We start from the raw sequence: 21,665 nt of genomic DNA on the forward strand, positions 1-21,665 counted from the left end.
GCTGCCACTATTGACAACTATTGATCCTAATAGCGGGCCGTTTTGGCTGTACCTAACAGGAACGAGTCTAGAGCCCGAAAGCTAAAGCCGAGTCTGCTATAATAATTGCTTCAGCGCTAATCTGGGCTTAGGGTCGTATCCACTACGGAATTACTGCCGACAACATCCTTTGTCTTTACCCATGGTGGACGCACTAAAAAAGCAATGTGAGTAAAACGGTAAACCTTTATCTAACCTAGAAAACTCATTGCAAGACTAGATGTTGAAGATAGGTCACTGGACCGACTAAGCTTTTTGTCTGTCCTGTTTCAAGCTCTCAGTCACAAGTCTTAACTCTGAATAACTCATCCTAGTGCGTTTTCAAGGACCAGCGCTGGCGAAATTGGCCAGGGACCTCTAGGTACCTAGAAGCTTTTGAGGCATAGAAGTTGCCATATCGCTATGTCGCGATTTATGAGACTTAGATATTTACTCCGAGGAATAGCCTTCAGTGACTGGATATCTCCTGGTATCAGCATCTCGCGTCAGGCCACAGATGTTATGACACGTGTGTCTGCAGCCCACGTCGGGAAACCCCGCAAGTCTTACAAGCAGTCTTCAATGTGCATAGAGAAACGAAGCCGTTCGATGTGTTTTTGTCTCTTTTTCATCGAAAATAACTAAGCTAACCGTTAGATTTGTAATCGCGAAACAGAAAGTATTGTCAGTATGGCCGAAAACCCAGGGCAATCCAAGTACCGTCAGCCATACTCCGGGAAACGGCAGAGAATCAGATCACCCAGCAGAGAGAGAGAAATGATCGATAACGGCGATATCTATCCCCAAAAACTTGATAAAGGAGCCATCAGAATTATGACACTCCATCGCGGCTCTGGATCTGACGTATTCAAGTGCGACTTGAGAAATATTCGACTCGCTGCCAAACCTGCGGTGCAAACACCACCCTACGAAGCCTTGTCATATGTTTGGGGCGAAAAGGAAGATCCGAGTCATATTTATATTAACGGAAACCGTTTTTCTGTCACACAAAACCTCTTCGAAGCCCTTACCTATCTACGGCACCTTGACTCTGATAGAATACTGTGGATTGATGCGATATGCATTAACCAACTTGATTTCGCCGAAAGAGAAGTCCAGGTTCAGCAGATGCACCAAGTTTACGGTAACGCTAAGGAAGTAATCGCCTGGATAGGAACCTCAAACGCGGACACAAATGAAATCTTTGATCCGATCGCTTCGATGGAAGATGGGGCCCAAAAGCAATTTCCAAGCCTGAATTTAGGACCACTAAGTGGTTTCAGTTTAACCCTGGGCAATGAACGGAGAACCCAAAGGAAAAAAGCAGCATTAAGCCAGCTGGCTGAGCGACCATATTGGTTTCGTGCTTGGACTTTCCAGGAAATGAAGTTCGCCACGTCACTCACTATCCAGTGTGGTGTAAGCAAGATAACTTACGGTGGGCTTCACAGCTTGCACATCAATAAGCGAGCTACCGCTAGTGTTCGGACACGCAATGACAACGGGGAATTAGTTCAGCGCTATATAAATAATCTTGACTCGAAATTGCCTGAGTTGAACGGCGATCAAGATTATCCACATTATTTCCTGGAATGCCTGTTGGACCGACAATGCTCCGATCGGAGAGACAACATTTTTGCCTTTTGGAATCTGTTTCCGAAGGATTTGCAAAAACGAATTCCGATAAGCTACAAATCCCCCGCTAGAGACATACTTCTTCAAAGTGCTCGGGCGATTATTGAATCGACAGGAAGCTTGTACATTTTCGTTATCAGAGCCCGCCAGATCCCGCCGGAGAGTCATGAGGAAAAATGGCAAAAGAGCATGCCATCGTGGTGTCCTTATTTAGCTGCACAATACTATGACTACGGGTTCAAACCGCATACCATGTCGAATATATTCACTGAAAAGGCAAAGGTATCATTTTGTACAAACACGAAGATCTTGGTGAAAGGGTTCGTGGTTGGCTACATTGAGCGAAGTCTCTCTCCAGATAATGTACCAAGCACCGACTGGACAGATGAAGATTACAGTCAACAGTTTGGATTCTACACAAAATGCCTCGAATTAGGTGTCCTGAGCGCCCCTCCAGAGAAGGGTGAGCAGTCCCTACGGGCAACAACCCGCACGCTGCTCGGGGACCGGGACGGAGCTTCAATCGGCGGTCAAGACTTGATTAACTATTCTTTAGGACGAATATTTGACGAACCGGATGAGAATAATGCAAAATCTGCTTTGTATCAGATACTGAGAAACACAAGGTCTCGACAAGTCTGTTCGTTTGAGGTTGGTGCGGCAGTCATTAGAGCATTGCGATCGAGTGGAATACCGCGGGAATTCTGGTTGAACCCCATTGCTGTGGTACCTCGGACAGCTCAGTGGAGTGATCCCATCTGTGTGATCTCTGGTTGCCCCCTGCCCGTTGTCCTCCGGAGGTTTGGCAATACCTATCGCGTTATAGGCGAGGCATTCTTTAATACTCAGCGTCTGGAATCTGTCGATATCCATATAAAGCTCAGGAAATTCTTAGTTGGGTAGATACATGGTATATATATTGAAGCCTCAGGTATTTAATGCTATCTGTGGGCTAAAGTCGTCCGAAATCTTATTTGAAGTCTTCGGACAGTGGAACATGTTCTTGAACAGAGGCGTCAAGAGCGATTATAGGATAGATCACAATTTAACTAGCAGAAGGGAACCATTGAACTATGTAATAAAGAACAAGACTCCGCTCAGCAGGTATTCTAGCCGTCGAACATCAGAAAAGAGCCTCACAGATCGTTGAAGAGGTTTTGCTCTATCCTGGCCAACCTCGAGAAAGCATTCAATAAGTGGTCGGATCTTCTAAACCCTACCCAAGCAGACCTTGCCTTGATCGTGATTGATGTTCAATATCGTATGACGATAAATAGTTGCTGGCGACAAAATCATGCATAAACCTAATGGTTCTTTGAATATATTAAATGAAATTTTCTTGGCTCGTTTGCGGCTTGATTTGTACGCATGTAGTGTTAGCTTTATTCTTAAGAACTCTCCTGGGATTTACAAATGCATTTGGCCACATCCAAACCTTCTCCGACAAGTTCAAAGGCTCTCCAACCTTTCAGCATTCTTATCTCAGGTGGGTTTCCTATATCTATGGTGCAAAGGGCTGCAGAAAGGCTGTTCTCATCAAATGAATTGAGCAGGAACTATAAGGGCAAGGCCAATCCTTCCCCACTTCTCATTTTAGTTAGGTAACAAAATCCAACAAAAGCTAAAAGATCTCTTAAGGACCCTAGTATGGCAAATCACAAAACATGTTGACTGTATCAATCTTAGGGAAGTGTCCACAATGCCAAGCTAAAGTCAGAGCATTAGAAAGCAGAACCTTTATCGAGGCAAACTAAGATAACTTATATGGGATCAGTGCGAATGTCTACTGAGACATTAACGGCGTTGACAAGTCTACCGAGGATTGGCACAATAATGCAAATCGATGTTTTTTAACTATTCTAGACCTAGTCAATCATCACATCAACTGCTACATGCTCCTAGGTGCCGAACAGGCTTCAACGCAAACGCTTCTCAAAAAGGCTGGGCCAAGGCGGGTGATCACAAAACATCTCATACAAAGAGATATAGGCAAACTAGTTGCACTGAAGATACACAGTTCGCTTGATAGCCATTCACCAGGCATCAGATCTAAGGCTAAATAAGATTTAGAGACCAAAAGTCAAGTTTATGTTCCTCTGGGTAAGACTTGTCTTGAAAGTGCTGAGGCGTTGCTCTAGCATTATGGGCGTTCGATAAACGCTTAGACAAGCTCTCTACAACCTCGATCGTGAATATCACCGACTATTTTTTAAACAAATGAACCGAGTAAAAGTAGCTGGAGCAAAAGAACCTCTATATCGATGAATCGTGCGAGATATGTCTTATTTTCCATACTTGCATGTCTTAAGCCTATCAAGGGTGAGGAACTATGCTATTCATACAAGCATTCATGGGAAGCTCTTAGGGTCCGGGATAAGAGCAGGATAACAGCGACAGTGAAATTGATGCAGGGAGGAGTAGGCAAGAGAGGTTACAAGACCTAAAAAGTTGACTGGAAGACCTCAATGGAGGCCGGGTGCTAGGTAAAGCAATGGCTGGATTAGGAGAAGTAGTGGAAACAAAGGTATTAAGCCAAGCAAAAGGGTGAACGGATTTTATAGCATTTTAAGCTTAAAGACGCACAACAAGGACACGTGACCCTACAAGGCTAACCACTACCCCGCCCCAAAAAGAAACCAGCCATGTTCCCTTCTTTCTACAGTCTCACTCCGTTCGCGACCAATTTTAACTACCGCAGCCACTGTCACCCTTCAATTCGCCTAAAAGAAATTACGTTTCATTCTCCAAATTCTCATCGATAGCGCTGGTTTTGCCACCATGTTGAAGCAACGTCGCAGCTCACGTCAACCCCGCACCGACACTGGGTCTGAGGGAGATGGCGAGCCTGATGCTCCACCTGCCCCGAGAGATGCATTCCCTCTATATAGGCATTATCAGAGTGACCTTAACAATTATTATGACACCGCCAAACAGGTACTGGACGACGAGCTCGACGAAAAGTTGACATTGAAAAGGCACGTTCCAACCATCAGTAGCGGTCAAACCTTTAGTGGCGCGTATCCTGGGATTGACCCCCGCGGCCGTGGCCGCACAAGGATTCAAGCTCAGGTCCCTGAGAGTGATGATGAGGATGAGTATGAACGTTACCGACACGAACGGGAGCGTAAATCTCACTACAGTAGTAAGAAGTACCGTTCTCCTGAGTTATATAGCAAATATATAATACAGTACGAGTTAATGAAGGAAGCCATATAATGCTACAGAACTTATACTTACGCGCCACCCCAGCCAGATCAGAAAAAGACCGAAGGATAAGCCTACAAGCGCAATCCCATCATGGAGTCCGTGGGCCCCGAATCCAATCGGGGACGTACAATCCAAATGGAGAAGATGAATACTATGACATTAATCATTTTGGGCGTCCCTTTAATCGCACCGACAACCCGACTAGAACACCATCGCCATTGCGATATTACTCACCTCATTCATCCGTTCAGCCTGGAACTGTAGATATCTTTGGGGGAAGATCTGGACTGGGGATAGAAAAGGCAGAATTGGCTTATGACGTTAACACCCGTAATCTTGGCCAACCCAACCCTCCTTCCAAGCCAAGCCAAACACCTCCAACATACGGGGATTACGCATCACATTCGCGTGTCTACGAGAAGGTTGTCGAGGCCTCCATAAGACCTATGAGTATAGGCATGTCAAACGAGAAGCTTGTCAAGTGGCGAGCGTGGATACGGGCTGATGCGCAATTGGCCACCGAGAGCTTTACCCACGAGCAAGCTAAAGCTGAATATCGAGAAGGCCCCGGTGGTCGCCTACGTGAAATGAGGTCTTTCAGTAACCTATACAGCAATGACACAATATCCAGGGATAGCACGATCGGCAATGAGGCTCGGATGGATGATCTTCTAGCTTGCGTGGGCAACAAAATGATGAAAGCTCCTTCCTTGAAAGAGCCTCGAGGTGAGGGTTTACGAGATGGAGAAAGGCTTGGGGGACATACCAGAAATGAATATCAGGAGGTAGAAGATGGATATCAAAGCAGGTCGAATCGGATAGAAAGTACCTCTGACAACGCCGCGATGCAACAATTTTCCCCTTCACCAAGCCCATCAACTGACCCGTGGGAGTCTGACGATGAGTATGAGGACGACGAACGAACTTCATCGCCCCGTCCAACCTGGACCGATATGAACCCCAGCAGATCATTGACGATGGATCTTCACGTTGATTATCGTAATATATCTAAATAAAGTGGCCGTTTTGAAAGTCCAATGAAAACAACTTTCCCGGGCCATTCTTCGAACAGACACCGTTCGGAAACACCTTGCAGATAAAGCTGATTAACAGAGGCGACCAGATAGATCCCTTGCCCAACCAGACATAAAGTATATAGTAATATTACGCATAAATCCCACAAGTACGTTTAGTTCTGTCATTGCTATAATAAAGTTTAATAAGTTAAGTCATAAATATAAATCTTATTTATCCAATACCTTGAAGTCTTGCAATAACTCTCTTCCCACTTCTAAACCATATTCCTTTCTCAACTCGTCAATAATAAACAACGCGGTTACCAGTCTCTCTTCCCCAGGCTTTCCAATAAGCCTCCATGGCGTGAGAAACTTAAGCCCGTCAGGTCCTTTCTCGCTACTGGCAAGTCTCAATAGAGCAAGCATGGCAGGAATTTCCTGGAGATAGGTCTGCACACTCGGACTCCTGCTCAGAGGAGGTTGTCTAGCAAACTCAAGTATTAGAGCCGCAACTCCGGCGACGATAGGACATGCGAATGAAGATCCTTCCAAGATTTCGTTTATATTGGGAGAGGTAATGCCGAGACCTGGTGCACTGAATCTAGACCCTCGACTATGCTGAGAGGCTGATGATGGGGCGCTTCTCGCATGCTCGCCGTGACCGCCGGCTGCATCAACTGCAATCACACTCTCCGAGCGTGCTGGATATAGAATATCGTTTGGGGGACCAAGAAGTCCATCGTTGGAGGTAGCTGCAAATAGATGGACACCGTTGTGGCGTGCGAGATCGATGGCTTTACGCACTCCTTCATGGTGGTATGGCCAACCAAACGACATGTTGATGATATCGACGCCCCATCCGCCACCATCTGGACTATTTTTGTCTGGTTTAGCAGCGGCCTTTCTTATAGCCTTTTCAATGGCTAATCTATCAGGGCCGCTGTTTGGGCTAACCACTCGGCAGATGTATAACACTGCTTTAAGGCTGACCCTTAGGATCTGCACAGCCACTGCAGTACCGTGACCAGTAGGGTCCTTCTTGGCCTCAGCGTCCGAATCGCCCTCGATAAAGTTGTCGAATCTTCTGATGCGTTGATAGTAAGGTCTCAAAGCTCTCTTATCGTCAGGATTGGTGTAAGCGAATCCAGTATCGAGGACAGCAACCTTGACTGGAACTTCCGATTGGAAAACTTCCTTGTACATAAACTCATGTGATGTTGTTTCCAGCATTTTGAACCATTGTTCTGTTGCTCTTTTGCTATAACAGATATCAGCGAAGCTCCTCAACAGGGCCATAAATCTTGGTGTATTGACGAACCTAGCGCTAGATTCAGAAGCTTGGTCAGCGCCCAGGCTCTTGTGCAAAGTGTCGTTAAGACTACACATAGACAAATTATCAGCATTAGATAATTCTTCTCCAATTTCATCTTTAGCCTGTTGATGATTAGATCTTGCCACCTTCTTAGTAGAGGAGGCTATGTCTGTCACTGGCTCGGAGGTGCCGGGCAGTACTTTCCCCTGCAGAATGCTAGAAATCGGAGAGGGGCCACGAGATTCCGTGACGGGGGGTTGAGAAAGCCTTTGTCTAACTGTCGATCTTGTTGCCAATGGAGATAAGCCCTTTGCTGAGTCAGGAACAACCAGCATTTTCCTCACTATTGAATTGCAATCTGCATTGATCGGCCGACCAGTGAGTATCATGAGTCTTACACATGTCTTGCCTTGTAGCCACTGAATGAGCGTCGAGAACCCAGATGCCCACGCATCAGCTTCTCGGAACCTGCTGCGTAGAACTCCCACTTCCAGGACAATAGTGATGCGTTGCTGAAATTTCATAAGTTCAGCCAGAAGCCTATACCAATCGCTGTCCATAACTGATCTAAAGTCGAGGTTGAGTTTGGCAAGAAACCCTAGTGTCTTGGGGTTAGATAATGTCTGCAAACACTGGATGGCTAATTGACGCAGAACATCGAGTGTCGAGAATGCCAAGGGTTCGGGAAAGCCATCTGGTAGAGGGCTTAAAAAATAGATTACGGGCTCGTCCTTCTCGATCCGATCGATCACCTCGACACTGAACCTCTCCAACCGTCGCAGGGATTGTGAGTTGCCTATAACAAACAACACAGTTGACTGAGAGGTAGAAATCCAGTCTTTTACTTCCGCGTGATTCCAGATATCGTTGGTATACTGGTCTGCAGGCGTTTTCAACACCCGGAGTGCCCAGTTGCGATTTTTTATAGTTCGCTTATCAACCAAGAAGCCATCGTTACAAAACGCTGGAAGCTGCCATAGCAAAGACGCATGAGGCAGTTCAATTGTGGTCCATTCGGCTGGATCAAAGCTGGCATAGGCTTTCTACTCGTTAATCGCGGCTGCACAGGTGGATATAGGTCAGGTCATAACGCACTTGTGATTTGTGACAGAAGTTTAGACAGCCTTTCACGGTAGTCACTGTCTCGTAGTTGTTGGTTTAGGTCGATAATATGCAAGTCTGGTGAGCCAGCACCACCATCGCATTGGAGCTGCGACTCTACCTCGAGCAACAGATGCTGTAAAAGCTCCATTGCTTCCTTCTTCGACTTGTTTCAGCTGAAATTGGCCACGAGGACAGAGTAAGCGCCAGTGCAGGTGATGTGCAAGATATACGACCGTGATTGGTTGGGCCGGAGTCACGGATTAACATCCTTGTCGCCAACGCCGGCCATCTCATTATCTTCACAGCCTGATTCTATGCCTGATTTCATTTATTTACTCTACCCACCGTCACCGAAATATGGCTTCCAGATCGCGGCCTCCTAGAGAACTCGAACCGCCCCGTGCAGTGATCCGAAATAGTAGAAAAGAATCGTCTCGTGCGGACGCCGATGGACGACAGCGCAAAATAATAAGCCCTGCTAGCTCTGAAGTGGATATTCCGAGAAGAAAGATCTACGATGACGCCAGTCAGTGTTCAACCCCGCTATTTGTGCGATATAGCTCACACATTTGGGTAAATAGGCGCCCAAGACGCGGATGCCGAATATCCTCCACTATCGGAGCCTGAGAATGATGCCAACATACGGTATCGGCCAATGGTTCCGTTCAGCTGGCGCAATGAGATATGTAGGCTCCTAAACGTATCTCCTGATGCTCTAGATGAAGAGGTCTTTCAGGCCATGGGAAAAGCAGCCAAGAGTCTCAAGGAAGTTGAGAAAATAAAGGCTAAATACGATGCTCATCGAGGACCCCTACGATATGAGATCATACACTCGGTTCGCTGCGAGCAATCCAAAATGGAGGGTAGACGGTACCTGGACCATCCGTGGGTAGTCGAGTCAGGGCCTAATAATGCTCACCTAAGAGGAAGTCAACCAATCTTGAACTTTGAGTTATTTCTCGAAAGAAACAAAGAGGTTGTTTTTGTTGTTTACAAAGAGTACAGATGCTGCGGACAACAGTACAATAGTCGTTCGAAAGCCTATATGGAACCTCATCGCCAAGTCGAAGCTTCCTCACTATTGGTTGCTGAGCACATATCAATTATCTCCTCAGACCTCAGCTCAGCTATGGAGGACTTTTCAGAAACTGCGTTGGCGGATATTCCTCATACTAACTTTGAAAAGGGCGAGGAAATGAAACATCCATATATATGGTGGTTCCATCGTCGAAAGAAGATCGATGCAGCTCTTGACCAGTATGCGTATACCTCATGGTCACCGATGGCTAACTTGGTTCGTGAATATGTCCTTGAGCGCATGGCAGAGGAATGGGAGACAGTCGATAAGCTGCTGGCCAGAAAGAAGATATCTCTCAAGTACATGGATTATCTTTTCGTAAGCAACAGAACTGCATAGTACCGTATCTTTACTAATCAGGATCAGGTTCCTGACGAAATCGCCATATCAACAGAAAAAGGGCGCGATATTTCAAAGCTTCAAGGCGTAGTAGTTCAAGGCTGGCTTATTCGACAACCAGTACTAGACTACTCAGCAGTCATTGATGTCGTATTCTGGAAGTTCGACGGCGCTTTTCGTAAAGCCTCTGAGAAGTTTCCAATCAAAGACCTTCCTATCACGCTACTTGATGAGCTAGAGGAGTCAAAGATCACAGATTTACCGCTTTACCCTGTTAAGTATGCTAGCCATCAGACTACTCAAGTTCTACAAAAGCGCGGAAAGATGTTCTGGAAATGCAGGTTCCGGAATTATGTTGGGCTTTCTCAGGAGACTAGCGAGGAGGTTCAAGATTCAGTACGCCACTATTGAAGCCTGGTCTTTGCTGGCTGCTGACAGCTTTTAGATCGGATCTCGGTTCATGGTCGATATTATAACGTACAAGAAGCTACATCGTGAATCTAATGTGCGGGCCCAGCGACAGTCATCTCCAGGTCCAAACAGTCTTGAATCAAGATACATGTCCCAGGAGAATCCGGACCTTGGGGATGACTTCTTTATGTGTCTTCCAACTTCGATTTTTGGGTTCAACATGGATAAGAAAGAATGGGGTAAGAGACTTCTACTAAAGTCTAAAGCTGAGAGCACGTGCTTACCGATGTGAAGTCAACTTGGATGTTCACTTCCTACGCGATGTCGTTTGGAATACTGAGGCTTTCGATCACCTTGTTATTCAAGATGAGACAAAGCTCCTTATACAAGCTGTAGTGACGAACCAGCTTCAAACCACAGAGAACGCTGATCTCATTCGCGGGAAAGGCAATGGTCTTTTCATTCTTCTCCACGGGTACGTTATATCTAATTTTAGTAAATTACCAGCATTTAACAATTTTACAGAGGGCCAGGTACAGGCAAGACACTCACTGCAGAAAGGTACATTCTTCCCGTCTTGATGGATAAACATCTAACAAGGAGCAGTGTTGCCGAAGTTGCAAGAAAGCCATTATATAGAGTGACATGTGGTGATATTGGCACCAAGGCAGAAGACGTCGAACAGGTCTATCTTACCTTCAGTCTATATAGCTCTGACTAACCATGTCTAGTACCTGAATGTCGTCTTACACCTTGGCAAGACCTGGGGCTGCGGTATGTCCCTGTTGGTCCTTTATTCTTGACATCTCTCTAACTTTGCTAGTTGTTCTTCTCGACGAGGCAGATGTTTTCTTGGAGCAGCGATCATTAGTTAACCTTGAGCGAAATGCTCTGGTGTCGGTATTCTTACGCGTCTTGGAATACTACGATGGTAACATCACCCCAGCATATGACGCGACGAAGTCTTAACACGTTGTAGGCATCCTTATCCTCACAAGCAATCGGGTCGGAATCTTTGACGAAGCCTTCAAATCTCGCATCCAGCTAAATCTCCGCTACAAAAACCTCGACCAAGATCAAAGACGACAGATCTGGATAAACTTCTTCACCCGTCTTAGAAGACTAGAAGAAGAAGCTTCCACAAAGCAAAGCGGTCTATCTTACGGAGCAGAAGTGGATGAGATACTAGACAAGCTTGATGAGCTAGCCGATGCTAATCTCAATGGCCGACAGATTCGAAACGCAGTGTCGACGGCAAGACAGCTGGCTAGGTATCAGAAAGAGCCACTGTCGTATAAGCATCTCATGGTTGTGATTAACGAAGCGAAGAAGTTTGATGAGTATTTGTTGGAGTTGAATAGGACTTACACGGCGGATGAGATTCAGAGGGACAAGGGAGCGCGGTAAATAGCTCCAATAGGTTAAATCTTCAACTAGTTGCGCGCAATAAGCCGTGTGAATCGTCGTCCTCCAATTTGGCAATTGCTTCGTCAAGTTCTATCTAGTTTTCCTCGACTATGACAGCTTTACAGGGAACATCGGATGGCGACCCTTCATCAAAAGCATCCTTACTGTTAAGCTGAAATTCCTCGCCACCGGCATCAAAGTCCTCAACACCCTCAACCACAATCTCAACGTCTTGCTCCCTACCCTCCTCTTTGATCCCAAGAACGGTTCCCTTGTTGTATCTCTCATGATTTACCACGCCTTGTCGCGAGATCTTGATCCGTCTCAAACGGAAGGCGAACACAAAAGGATTCCCCCCGCTCTGCGACTGCTTGGTCGATATGGTGTTGCTGCCTCCGATCTGTGGACCCAGACTTATTGGAACACCTTGGGACGTGAATTCAGTGCCGAATTTGAGATTTAGTCCTCTCTGCTTTGCATGTTCGATTGTTGAAGCGGCTCCATACGCGATTTTGATACCAGTGATCATGTATAACTTATTTGTAGCGAACCAAGGCTTATTAGCACGCATGAACCTTTGCACTCCCTCATCGTTCAAGCACTGCGAGACATAGGAGATCGTTGGATTGAAAGATAATGTCTTCAGATTCTCGCAGGCCCACTGCTCAGTGTGCTCTTTAGACCGGTCGACATTTACATCGCCTCCAATACCTAGAGTTTGCAAAAAAGATGCCCAAATACCAAATGACCGGTCGTTTTTCGCGCTCATATCAAATGTGAAATTGGTCTGGTTGTGTTCGATGACGTCCATTGATGCTTCATTTGGGGGAAGCTGCTCTTCATTGATGGGTTCGTCAGCTAATGCTGGGATGGAGATAATATTGCCTAGTCGGATTGAGCTTTCTGATGGGCTGCTAATTGGCGCCAAAAAATAACTCGTTTGCCGAGTAGCCATGATTATTATGAAGATGTTGTTGAATTTATTGAAGATTTCTCTTAGGATAGAATGTGATGAGATTTTAAGATGAAAACCTGATGAACCATAGAGGCCGCCCGTGAGGCAGTCAGCCTTGCAAGGATATCCATCCAATAAAAGACAATTTCACGCGTGGCCCCATATTTATGCCTGGCAGCACAACCCTCAACGCAAAGCCCCAGCCTCCACTTACGCGACGCGTCTCAGATAATCATCTCTCACAACACATCACAAAAGCATCGTGAGAGATCCAAGACCCCATTCAAATTCATCTTGCCGACAGTTTCTTGTGATAAATTTCGCCCGTATGTTATAACGAAGAAACTCCGCGACATTACCTCTTTCTACGACCCTTATGATGAGCTTTTATGCTAGTGGACCTGACTGGAGGCGTTGGGCCTCCTCATCACTTATGGCTGAAACCTCAAATCAACAGAGAGAACTTAGGACCTCCCCATCTTCTACATCTTTTCCTACACGAACTGCTTGGACGACACCAAAGGTTCAACGAAAAGGCCCACAATATTTAAGTGGAATCGGTAACAGAGACACAATATCAAAAGATAACACAATGGGAGAAGAAGAAAAGATGAATGATCTTCTGGCCACGTGTGGTAAAAGGGTGATGGGAATCAAGCACCAGGAACAACACGAAGCAACGTCTCCAGAGGACGCTAGTTGGAGGGCATGGAAACGTCCGTATGTTATCGATGACGGAACAGTTGCTACATAGCTTGCTAATAAGACTCTCAGCCAAATAGGGTGGGGATCTCAGATCAATGGCAATGCCATTCTATTTGAAAGCTTAGAGGGTCGTCCCCAAGTCCTGCGTACAAACACCGGAGACTCTTACATTGATCCCACTGATGACAAGGATGACATGTTAGGCAACGTCCACCTGATTCTGGATGAAAACGATCATGAAGGCCATGGGAGACGCAATGGCTTTGTTGTCCCGAATATGGATGGAGATCAGTGGATTAACCCGATTGTAGTCCCCTGCTGTACAACACATAGGGAAGGCTCTGTTCCAAGACAGATTAATGGTATTGAGATCCGGATGAAGAAAAAGAAAAAGAATACAAGAGGGAAGGGACAGAAGTCAAAGAAGGGAGAAATAGGACGTCACGCAGTATCACGTGCAAAGGTATTGGCCAAACTGTTCAAATGAACAACGTTGCCAAAGAAGAGCATAGCATCGCCAATTTCAGCTCTCCGGGGAGAGATAAGGAGAGGCAAAGGAAAGGTTCATATAACGTCTGAGACTTACTCCCAGCATCAAAAGCTAAGACAGATACATTATATGTCCGATCAAGGGAAAGTTTATGTCTATTTTTAGCTAGATCCGAGCTCAACGGACGGTATTTACAGGAGCTATTCTCACAAAGTCCCTGCACTAATACTCTTACGCTACCTAGAACATATCGCAGGTAAGATGCTGATTTATGGACAGCAAAGCACGTGATGTAACTGCGGGGTATGTGGGTTTCAGCTAAAACTCCGCCCCTCACTACAACATCAAGGAAGAGAAATGTATGATGGGACGGCCAAAGGGCAAAGGTAAGTTCAAGAGTGTTTGAACTATGATTATTCACTCACTCGTTCCATCACAGGTTGCTCAACTTGCTCGAAGCGAAGGATCATCTGCGATCTTGGCCAACCGAGCTGTCAGAAATGTCTTGGCAGGGGATTTACATGCCCTGGTTACGGTCCGAGACTTCGATGGGTTCAGGGCGTGGCTCTTCGTGGTCATCTTCGGGGTGTCCAATTCCCTTTCCCTGAGTCTCAAGCATCCACCTCCTCGCCGAGTCTTGACAACAACACCCAACAGCTGTTAGACTATTATGACAAGAACATTGCCGGGTTGATGGTCTGGATCGACTCGGAAAAGAATTATTACCGTCAAAAGGTTCTGCCTCTTGCTCAGACGAACGAAGCAGTACGTCTCGCTATATGCGCTGTCTCAGCTCAGCACGCAGCAAGAGACTTCACGCCATCAACCGTTTATGAGAAAGATAGGGATCATGTCTTGTCGATGATCATGCACGGTGTTGACGACATGACCGCACATCCCCAACTCACAGTGACTGCTGATACAGCAGAATGGATACTCTCGTCGATGATGGTCCTGTCATCCTACGAACTAGCTCATACTGGCGGTGCAGATGCTGCTGATTTCCATCGAAAGGCAGCTCGTGCGTTAGTCAACACTCTATCCACACTGGACTTTCCCAAGAGTAGCCTTTTCGGCTTCTTACAAAACCAGCTTTCCATGTATGATATTTTCGCTTGCACCACTATATTCGACGCGACAGACGTGCAAGATGAGATTCGGCCTATTGAGTTCGGGGAGGATAGGTCATTCTCGGCTTATCTACTGCTTCTTCATGATGTGACGCTCATATCTCGTAGCGGTTCAGCCCAGGGCTCAACTCGCGATTGGAGGGGCGAGTTTGTGCAAGCACGAGGGGAGACTTTGATGGAAGTTGGCAGCAGCGGTTTGTGCTCAGCTGTTGATCGTGGGGATTTTATACGGCTTGTTGATGCCTATCATAATGCTGCGCTGTTGTACACTGCAAGATGCCTTGGTCATCAGTTCTGCCCAGAAGAGACAGTCGGTCTGCTCGATTTGTTCCGACTACTGACTGGTATGGAGAATCTACATGCGTGCATTCATAACCTCGCATGGCCAATCTTCATCGCTGGGACAGAATGTTACGGCGATGACGACAGGCAGCTCATAGTGAGAGATCTTTACCAAAGCTTGTCTGACGTCACAGGATTCAAGCATCACGGAGACGTTCTTACATTTCTCGAGACATTCTGGTCCGGTAGAGATCCAGACTGGCGTGTACTAGCAAACCAATGGGAAGGTCTCGGTAGAAGAATTCTGGCAGTTTAATAAAATAGACTTTTTACTTCTTGATAGTTTCTTCATCCTCAATCCCGAAGATGACTTTCATCGGATCCCGATACTTGTAGTAGCCCAAAGCCGGTGGACACATACCATACCCCAACAATCTGAGCATCTTGGGGGGGAAGTTCCGAGCTTTTGCAACCTTTGGGGGTATGCTCAGGTACTGGTTTTCTTCCTGTCTCAATGTTCCCTTACACATGAACATGCCAATTGTTTCTCGGGCATCATGCCTTTATTAGTTAGTTTGCATGATACTGGGATAGATATGATAGGCATACTTGGTCGTGTTGGCTCCGCCTGCATGATACACGTTGCCCAGGAAGAGCATAGCATCGCCGATTTCTAGCTCTCCGGGGACAGCCTCTTCATCTAATGGGCATCTATCAGGGCCCCAGAGATGACTCTTTGGGATCACAATAGTCGCGCCATTCTCTTTAGTCGTCTTGGTCAAAGCCTAGCGACGTTAGATAATTCGGACTGTTCGGCTCAGCGGGATGGGGCTCACCGTCACGCAACCGAGCATCACGGGCACGTCGCAGTTCCTAGGGTGATAATCCGAATCATCTCTATGAAGAGCCTGTTGTTTTCCACCAGGCTCAACGCGGAACCCAACAGCGCTAGCAATGTAGGGCTTTCCAAAAACGGTCAACTGCTCTTGACCTTCCCAGTATGTGTACTTACTACCCAGGACATTCTCGGCAACAGATTGGAACAAGGGGTTGATGGCTAGTTCGACACATGCGTCTGAGGTAGCAAAGAACCCGGTTGCGCGCTTCGTGGTGGGGGGGAAGAAGCCTGAATCATCTTTGACGTCTGAGTCAAAGAGCGGTTTTAGGTCACTTCGAATCTGTTCGCATAGGCTTTTGGAGGCTATGCCTTTGACGATCAAGGCACCGTCTCTCTCTAGGGCATTGATGATGGTGTCTGCAGTTGTCCCAGGGTCATTGGCATGCAATGTCGAGATTGCGGTTCCAGCCTCTGTGGGATAGGTTGAGGAAGAGCACATGTTTGCGGTTGATGAGAAAGGAACAGGTAAATTCCAATGATTTACAATCAGGAGAGAGATTTCAAGAATTTCAGTCGCAAGTGATATGCCTTTTAATACTTGCTTGTAGTCATGTTCCCAACCGCGCTTTCTCATATTAGCAACCGAATTAAGAAGTTAAATCGAGGTCTCTCTCAGTAACTTCCCAAAGAAGTATAGCCTCCAGCTTTATGTGGGTCTTCTCATCACAACATCTAGAAAGAGAACACGCAGCAGTTAACCTATAGTAACAATTCATTTCCTTCTTAACAGTCTTTATAGTCTACAGCGTAAGGCTTTTATAATGACACTTACCTAATTGAGGGATATTATTACGATTAAAGCTTGGAATTTATTTCTGTCTGTATCCTTGTATCAGACTAAACTTGTGGTTTGTCCATAGCGGCGTTTACCAAAATGAGGGCTAGTGCCATGATGCCTGTGTAACCTCCAAGACATCACATTTTGCGCATGGCCATCCAAATAATCTTCTTATGTAACATCCATAGGCACTTCTGGATTTTTCAATCTGACGTTTTGAGGTGCGTTAATATTTCGCCCCCATGATTATCCCGAGTGCTCCCCGAATGGATCTACCGCCGAATTGGGTTCTCTGTTCAGGCAGCACCATTTCAAGTTCCAGATGATGAGGCTGTTTTGGATGTTCTTATTGGCTCCAAGTACTAAGGCAACTGGTTCGCATTGCGCCACTTTGCACCCCAAAACCTACCCCGCTGCACCCCAAAACTGCACCTCATATTTTGCACTGAAGCTCATTTCAGACTCACCCCAAACTTTTCCTGAACATAAATCACGGCAAATGAAAGGTCAATTCTTTCCCACCACCACATACTTTGATAGCTTCCAGGGTCACACCTCTTTTTGTTGTCCTGACTGGTCCATTCGTCGACCTCGTCCTTTGCTTTGATGGCATATGTTACTGAAAGATGGGTTTGCCCCTTTTATCTCTATGATTATGATCGTCAAGAGAAAGAGAGATTGGATCCTCTCACTATTCAATATGTTAAAGTACATTTGCAACAACGAAAAACCCCAATTAAGAAGCAATGCTCTTCTTTGTCCGATGTCAAAACTGTCTATGCAAGCCTAGTAAAGGTGGAAGAAGCATGCACTCGAATCGGAAAAGCCCAGCCCAGAAACATCGAAAGCAATCTGGATCCCAACCTCGAGCAGTGGGAGGCTCTCCAGGCTATACACCATACGCTCTTGCACCAGCATAATGAGCTCCCCATCGCCTCCTCCACACTCAGTCCACAACTACGCGAATTCAGAAAGATCGCCTATGATCATTCCCTCCAGTCGCGCAGTTTGAGGCGATTCAGTGACTGTCTGCTTCCTCTTCTGAAACGCGAGCAAGACTTGGAATCAGCACGACAATGGCTAGAGCTCATGAATTTATCTTCTTCACTCCTTGAAATACTTGGGAAGAATGACTTGCTCTTCACCTACGAAGAAATGACCCTTATGAACTTGATCGACCAGATTGAAGCCATATTGGAGAGATTGAAACAATGGTTTAGGTGCAGATACGAGGACTTGAGCTGCATGAAAGATGCGACGGAGGAACAAGGTCTGGCTGAGCCCATCTTTGAGTTTCCAAACAACATCAGGCATACTTGTACAACAATGCCGTGGACAATTCTCCCAGCGCTGTTGGTACTCTGGGGTGTCTGTTGGATGTTCATCATCGGTTGTCGCCAACCTGAGCATGAATGGGGAAATGCTGCTGACCCCATTATCTCGCCCGTGCCAGCTGCTCATGACTTTCACGCCGAATTTTATGGTATCGGAATTGAAGGTAATTTCCCCACAGAATTTGTGGAAGTCTATCTAACGTACAACAGCAGAGGGGCCTCAAGCATCGGTTGCAGATGGGTCCGACAACAGACGATATCTCAGTCAGGATACCCTGGAAGAACTCTGGGCTCAAGATGTTGAGTTAATGAATGAACTGATCCATCCATTGACCTTTGCTCAAACCATCCCTCAAGATCCGAACTTTCTGAACCCGGACATGACGTCCCGGGGTGATTCGGAAAGGTTGGAATTGGCGTCGCAAGATCCGGCTGAGATATTGCCAGCCGCCGCCCTGGAAAGATCGAATCTTATGGCGTCCATCAGTGCTGACAATAGCGGGGAGGCGGATGCTACAGGCAATGCCGACAGCAGTGGCGATGGCCACCGAACGATTAACTCGGATGAGTAAGTACAAAGCTCACTTGATGTCAGAATATGTGCTAAATAAGATACAGCAAGGTCGAGGAGACGAAAGCCCCCTTTGCGTGTCCAGACTGTCAACGGACATTTGCCAGGCCATTTACTTTAAACCGACATCGAACAGAGAAACACAGACATGCATCAATCTTAGTGGAATCATTACTATGTCCGAATCGCGGCTGCAAGAGGTCCAAAGGAAAGCCTTTCAAGCGTGGATTCCATCTAAAAAGACATGTTGACAGTTGCAAGCATAGCCAGGAAGACCTTGGCCAGGGCAACAATCAATCTCGTCCAAGGTCAGCATCAACGTCAACTCCGGCCACAGCTATCACTCAGCATCGCCAAGACTTCGGACCAGATGAAGCTATTAGAGACAATGGCATGAAGGAGAGACCAAGGGCTGAAGAGGATGAAAGGTCGAATGACAAATATCTCCTTGCAGAGATGGTAAAAAAGTATAAAAGGCTGGAACAGGAGATCAAGGAGAAGCAAGATGACTTAAAGGCACTCGGAAAGACTATCCAAATGTTGGGGAGATCTTGAGAGAATTCGTAGTTAACTACTTCATAGTAACTATGTAGCGCAGAAGCTTTACACAGGAGGGGACTTCAAGAATGACAAGGCGGTAAGGGATGATTATACAAGATTGAATAACAGCTCACCAATAACTATGTGCCAAGTCTCCGAGGTATCATCATCCAAGTCAAGACAAACATCCAGATCCTGCTACTTTATCTGGGTAGTAATGGTCATTAGATCGCAATTATCCGGTCTCTAGATGCAGTGGTCGGGGATAACGTTAACCTGTCGAATGAGAATTGCAGGAATGCGATGTATTGTTGCCTTTGGTTGTCAATGTACAATATTGCTAGGCCTTTGTACTAGGGAAGTTCCAACGTACTACATTTCACAGACTTGCGTTGCACCCCTCTTCGAGGGAACTTAATGTGATTTTGACTGTATTTATTTATGCCATGCGTGACTTTATTAGTAGCTATGGCTGCTAATAAGGTTATTAATTAAGTTATTATAAAAGTATATTATTATAATTTTAATTAGAAGATTTATCTTTATTAAGGCTATATATATATTGCCTTTAGAAGCCTAAAATTAATTAGTATTTTTTAGTATATTAACTTAATATATCTCGGTAGTCCGGATCAATGAAGCCCGATTTTCCCTGCCTATAAGGTTAAACGGCTGATGGTGTAAAGGGGGCGAAATTGCCGAATTGGGTTAGATCAAAATGTGCGGGGTGGTAACCCTGGATTAAGCTCAGGTAGCTAATAAGACTCCAGTTCACGAGATATTATATAAGCTCTAACCATTAATCAACTTGCGTTACACCAAAAGATAGATCCGATATTATCGATGCTTGCCATTGAGTTGCTACTGATTTTGATACAGTTCACATGGACTTCCTATATTTTCGTTGTCAGCCGTACTCCAGCCTCGAGATCTCTGCGACACTAGATATGAACTTAACCGAGGGGTTTCTGGATCTCAGGTATCCTACACGGTGGCTTAAAACTATCCATAAAGCTGTCCCCAGATAAATCTCTAAGAAACTGTAGTCAGTAGTTGAGATAGTATTCTATTTACTCCATTACTTATCTGCTAATGCTCAATATGCTCTGAAGCAAAGCTGAAGCTATTTCTTTCCTGACCGGCCCTTGACCTTCCTATCTTTATGTAGTCCCAAGGCATTACGAACATCCTTAAGAACTTCTTCCCTGGTATTCCACAGCTCTTTTTTCAGCCCCGCCTCTGCCAACCCTAATATTCTTCCCCCGCGATCTGTCTTTCTAAACCTCTCTCTTTCCTCCTCACTCAGCATATCCACTAAGCTCTGAAGTGTTCGTGCTAGTGGATCTTTGCTCTTGTGCTCAGGTCCTGGTCCCGGGCTAGCCCAATTTGTAGGAGCGAACTTGTACAAGTATGTTGGAAATACAGATGATGCAAAAGAAAGTAAAAAGATATATCCCCGCAAGTCTGTATCTTCTAGTCCCCATAGGCGAGTCCATTTACCTTCCGCCTTGACCAGCAAGCCATAGGTCCAGGGATATGCTGTTTTTGCATCCCTCACCACTGGTTCTGTTTCGGCTAGAACCTGATCAAGATGCGAATATGTACCTTTTGACTGCCAGAAGGTCGAGTTGCTTGCTGTAAGAGATCTCATCTGCTCAAAGTGGCTTGGGAAGACGCCTGGTATGGCTATTTTGCGTAGGGGCAGTTCGAACACTCGCGTGTTGACACGTGTGTAATTCGGGATATCAGGTGAGTTACCAGTCAATCGACTTCGGTTTCCCTCAGTAGTGAAGTGTAGCAGTGCCGGAGCAGCAACACGCCAGGATCCACAGAGGAAACTCTTTTGGCATGATACATAGAGGAAGTTCGATCGTCCCATAGTATCGTGCTTGTCCCTGTACTCCAAGAGTTCCACGAATGCTCTGTCCCAAGGGTCATGCAGGATCGGACCGTCGGGCTGTCTCCAAGGTTCTTGCTGCGCCGACAGATAGATCCAGTGATGCCACAGCTGTGCCTTCGAAGAACGGCGTGTTCTTCGGTATAAGTGGCCCAGACCTGCCAACTCGTACTCGTCCCCGTAGCCCGAACCTTTAGGTGGCTTGAGTCCCAATTGATCTGTCCATTTGAGAGGGTTGATGATTTGTGGTACATGAAATACAGGTGCGACATTAGACCAATTATCGTAAGGCTCGTCGAAATACTCTGTGATCTTGTACTCCAGGACATTTTTCAAGAGGAATCGGGCGTTTTGTTGTTTGGTTTCGGAATACCACAGGGCGATTATGACACCTTGATAGAAGCCGAGTATCACTGTGAGGCCGTAGAATGGGAGCAACATCAAGATGACTTTCTTTATCGCATGGCATACTGATTTGATGTTGACCCAAATGAGGCGGGCAAAGCATTTCGCGGAAGTGATGGCCCCCATCTCGACATGAACGGGGAAGTTGATAAA

General features: G+C 46.1%; 9 protein-coding genes across 9 annotated transcripts; 6 read left to right on the top strand and 3 right to left on the bottom strand.

The window, feature by feature from the left end:
- Window positions 1-708: 708 nt before the first annotated feature.
- On the top strand, window positions 709-2,556 carry FMAN_08437 (uncharacterized protein; the record flags this gene model as incomplete). Its single annotated transcript, XM_041835270.1, has 1 exon — window positions 709-2,556. One exon carries the CDS (start codon window positions 709-711, stop codon window positions 2,554-2,556), a length of 1,848 nt encoding a protein of 615 aa, XP_041685451.1.
- Window positions 2,557-4,431: 1,875 nt separating this feature from the next.
- On the top strand, window positions 4,432-5,876 carry FMAN_08436 (uncharacterized protein; the record flags this gene model as incomplete). The annotated part of the gene is made up of 2 exons (XM_041835271.1): window positions 4,432-4,795; window positions 4,903-5,876. The coding sequence occupies 2 exons, from the start codon at window positions 4,432-4,434 to the stop codon at window positions 5,874-5,876; spliced, it is 1,338 nt and encodes a 445-aa protein (XP_041685452.1).
- A 228-nt stretch (window positions 5,877-6,104) lies between these two features.
- Window positions 6,105-8,440, bottom strand: FMAN_08435 (uncharacterized protein; the record flags this gene model as incomplete). The annotated part of the gene is made up of 4 exons (XM_041835272.1): window positions 6,105-7,134; window positions 7,195-7,310; window positions 7,587-8,227; window positions 8,284-8,440. 4 exons carry the CDS (start codon window positions 8,438-8,440, stop codon window positions 6,105-6,107), a joined length of 1,944 nt encoding a protein of 647 aa, XP_041685453.1.
- A 209-nt stretch (window positions 8,441-8,649) lies between these two features.
- On the top strand, window positions 8,650-11,527 carry FMAN_08434 (uncharacterized protein; the record flags this gene model as incomplete). Its single annotated transcript, XM_041835273.1, has 9 exons — window positions 8,650-8,818; window positions 8,874-9,688; window positions 9,737-10,105; window positions 10,155-10,359; window positions 10,415-10,595; window positions 10,646-10,805; window positions 10,852-10,894; window positions 10,944-11,051; window positions 11,100-11,527. The coding sequence occupies 9 exons, from the start codon at window positions 8,650-8,652 to the stop codon at window positions 11,525-11,527; spliced, it is 2,478 nt and encodes an 825-aa protein (XP_041685454.1).
- Window positions 11,528-12,861: 1,334 nt separating this feature from the next.
- On the top strand, window positions 12,862-13,674 carry FMAN_08433 (uncharacterized protein; the record flags this gene model as incomplete). Its single annotated transcript, XM_041835275.1, has 2 exons — window positions 12,862-13,202; window positions 13,257-13,674. 2 exons carry the CDS (start codon window positions 12,862-12,864, stop codon window positions 13,672-13,674), a joined length of 759 nt encoding a protein of 252 aa, XP_041685455.1.
- Window positions 13,675-14,041: 367 nt separating this feature from the next.
- Window positions 14,042-15,405, top strand: FMAN_08432 (uncharacterized protein; the record flags this gene model as incomplete). The annotated part of the gene is made up of 2 exons (XM_041835276.1): window positions 14,042-14,063; window positions 14,117-15,405. The coding sequence occupies 2 exons, from the start codon at window positions 14,042-14,044 to the stop codon at window positions 15,403-15,405; spliced, it is 1,311 nt and encodes a 436-aa protein (XP_041685456.1).
- Window positions 15,406-15,418: 13 nt separating this feature from the next.
- FMAN_08431 (uncharacterized protein) lies at window positions 15,419-16,426 on the bottom strand (the record flags this gene model as incomplete). Its single annotated transcript, XM_041835277.1, has 3 exons — window positions 15,419-15,650; window positions 15,699-15,874; window positions 15,926-16,426. 3 exons carry the CDS (start codon window positions 16,424-16,426, stop codon window positions 15,419-15,421), a joined length of 909 nt encoding a protein of 302 aa, XP_041685457.1.
- A 945-nt stretch (window positions 16,427-17,371) lies between these two features.
- On the top strand, window positions 17,372-19,225 carry FMAN_08430 (uncharacterized protein; the record flags this gene model as incomplete). Its single annotated transcript, XM_041835278.1, has 3 exons — window positions 17,372-18,263; window positions 18,310-18,667; window positions 18,718-19,225. The coding sequence occupies 3 exons, from the start codon at window positions 17,372-17,374 to the stop codon at window positions 19,223-19,225; spliced, it is 1,758 nt and encodes a 585-aa protein (XP_041685458.1).
- A 1,108-nt stretch (window positions 19,226-20,333) lies between these two features.
- Window positions 20,334-21,638, bottom strand: FMAN_08429 (uncharacterized protein; the record flags this gene model as incomplete). Its single annotated transcript, XM_041835279.1, has 1 exon — window positions 20,334-21,638. One exon carries the CDS (start codon window positions 21,636-21,638, stop codon window positions 20,334-20,336), a length of 1,305 nt encoding a protein of 434 aa, XP_041685459.1.
- Window positions 21,639-21,665: the final 27 nt, after the last annotated feature.

This window comes from Fusarium mangiferae (genome assembly GCF_900044065.1).
Source record: "Fusarium mangiferae strain MRC7560 genome assembly, contig: FMAN_scaffold009, whole genome shotgun sequence".
NCBI lineage: Eukaryota > Fungi > Ascomycota > Sordariomycetes > Hypocreales > Nectriaceae > Fusarium > Fusarium mangiferae.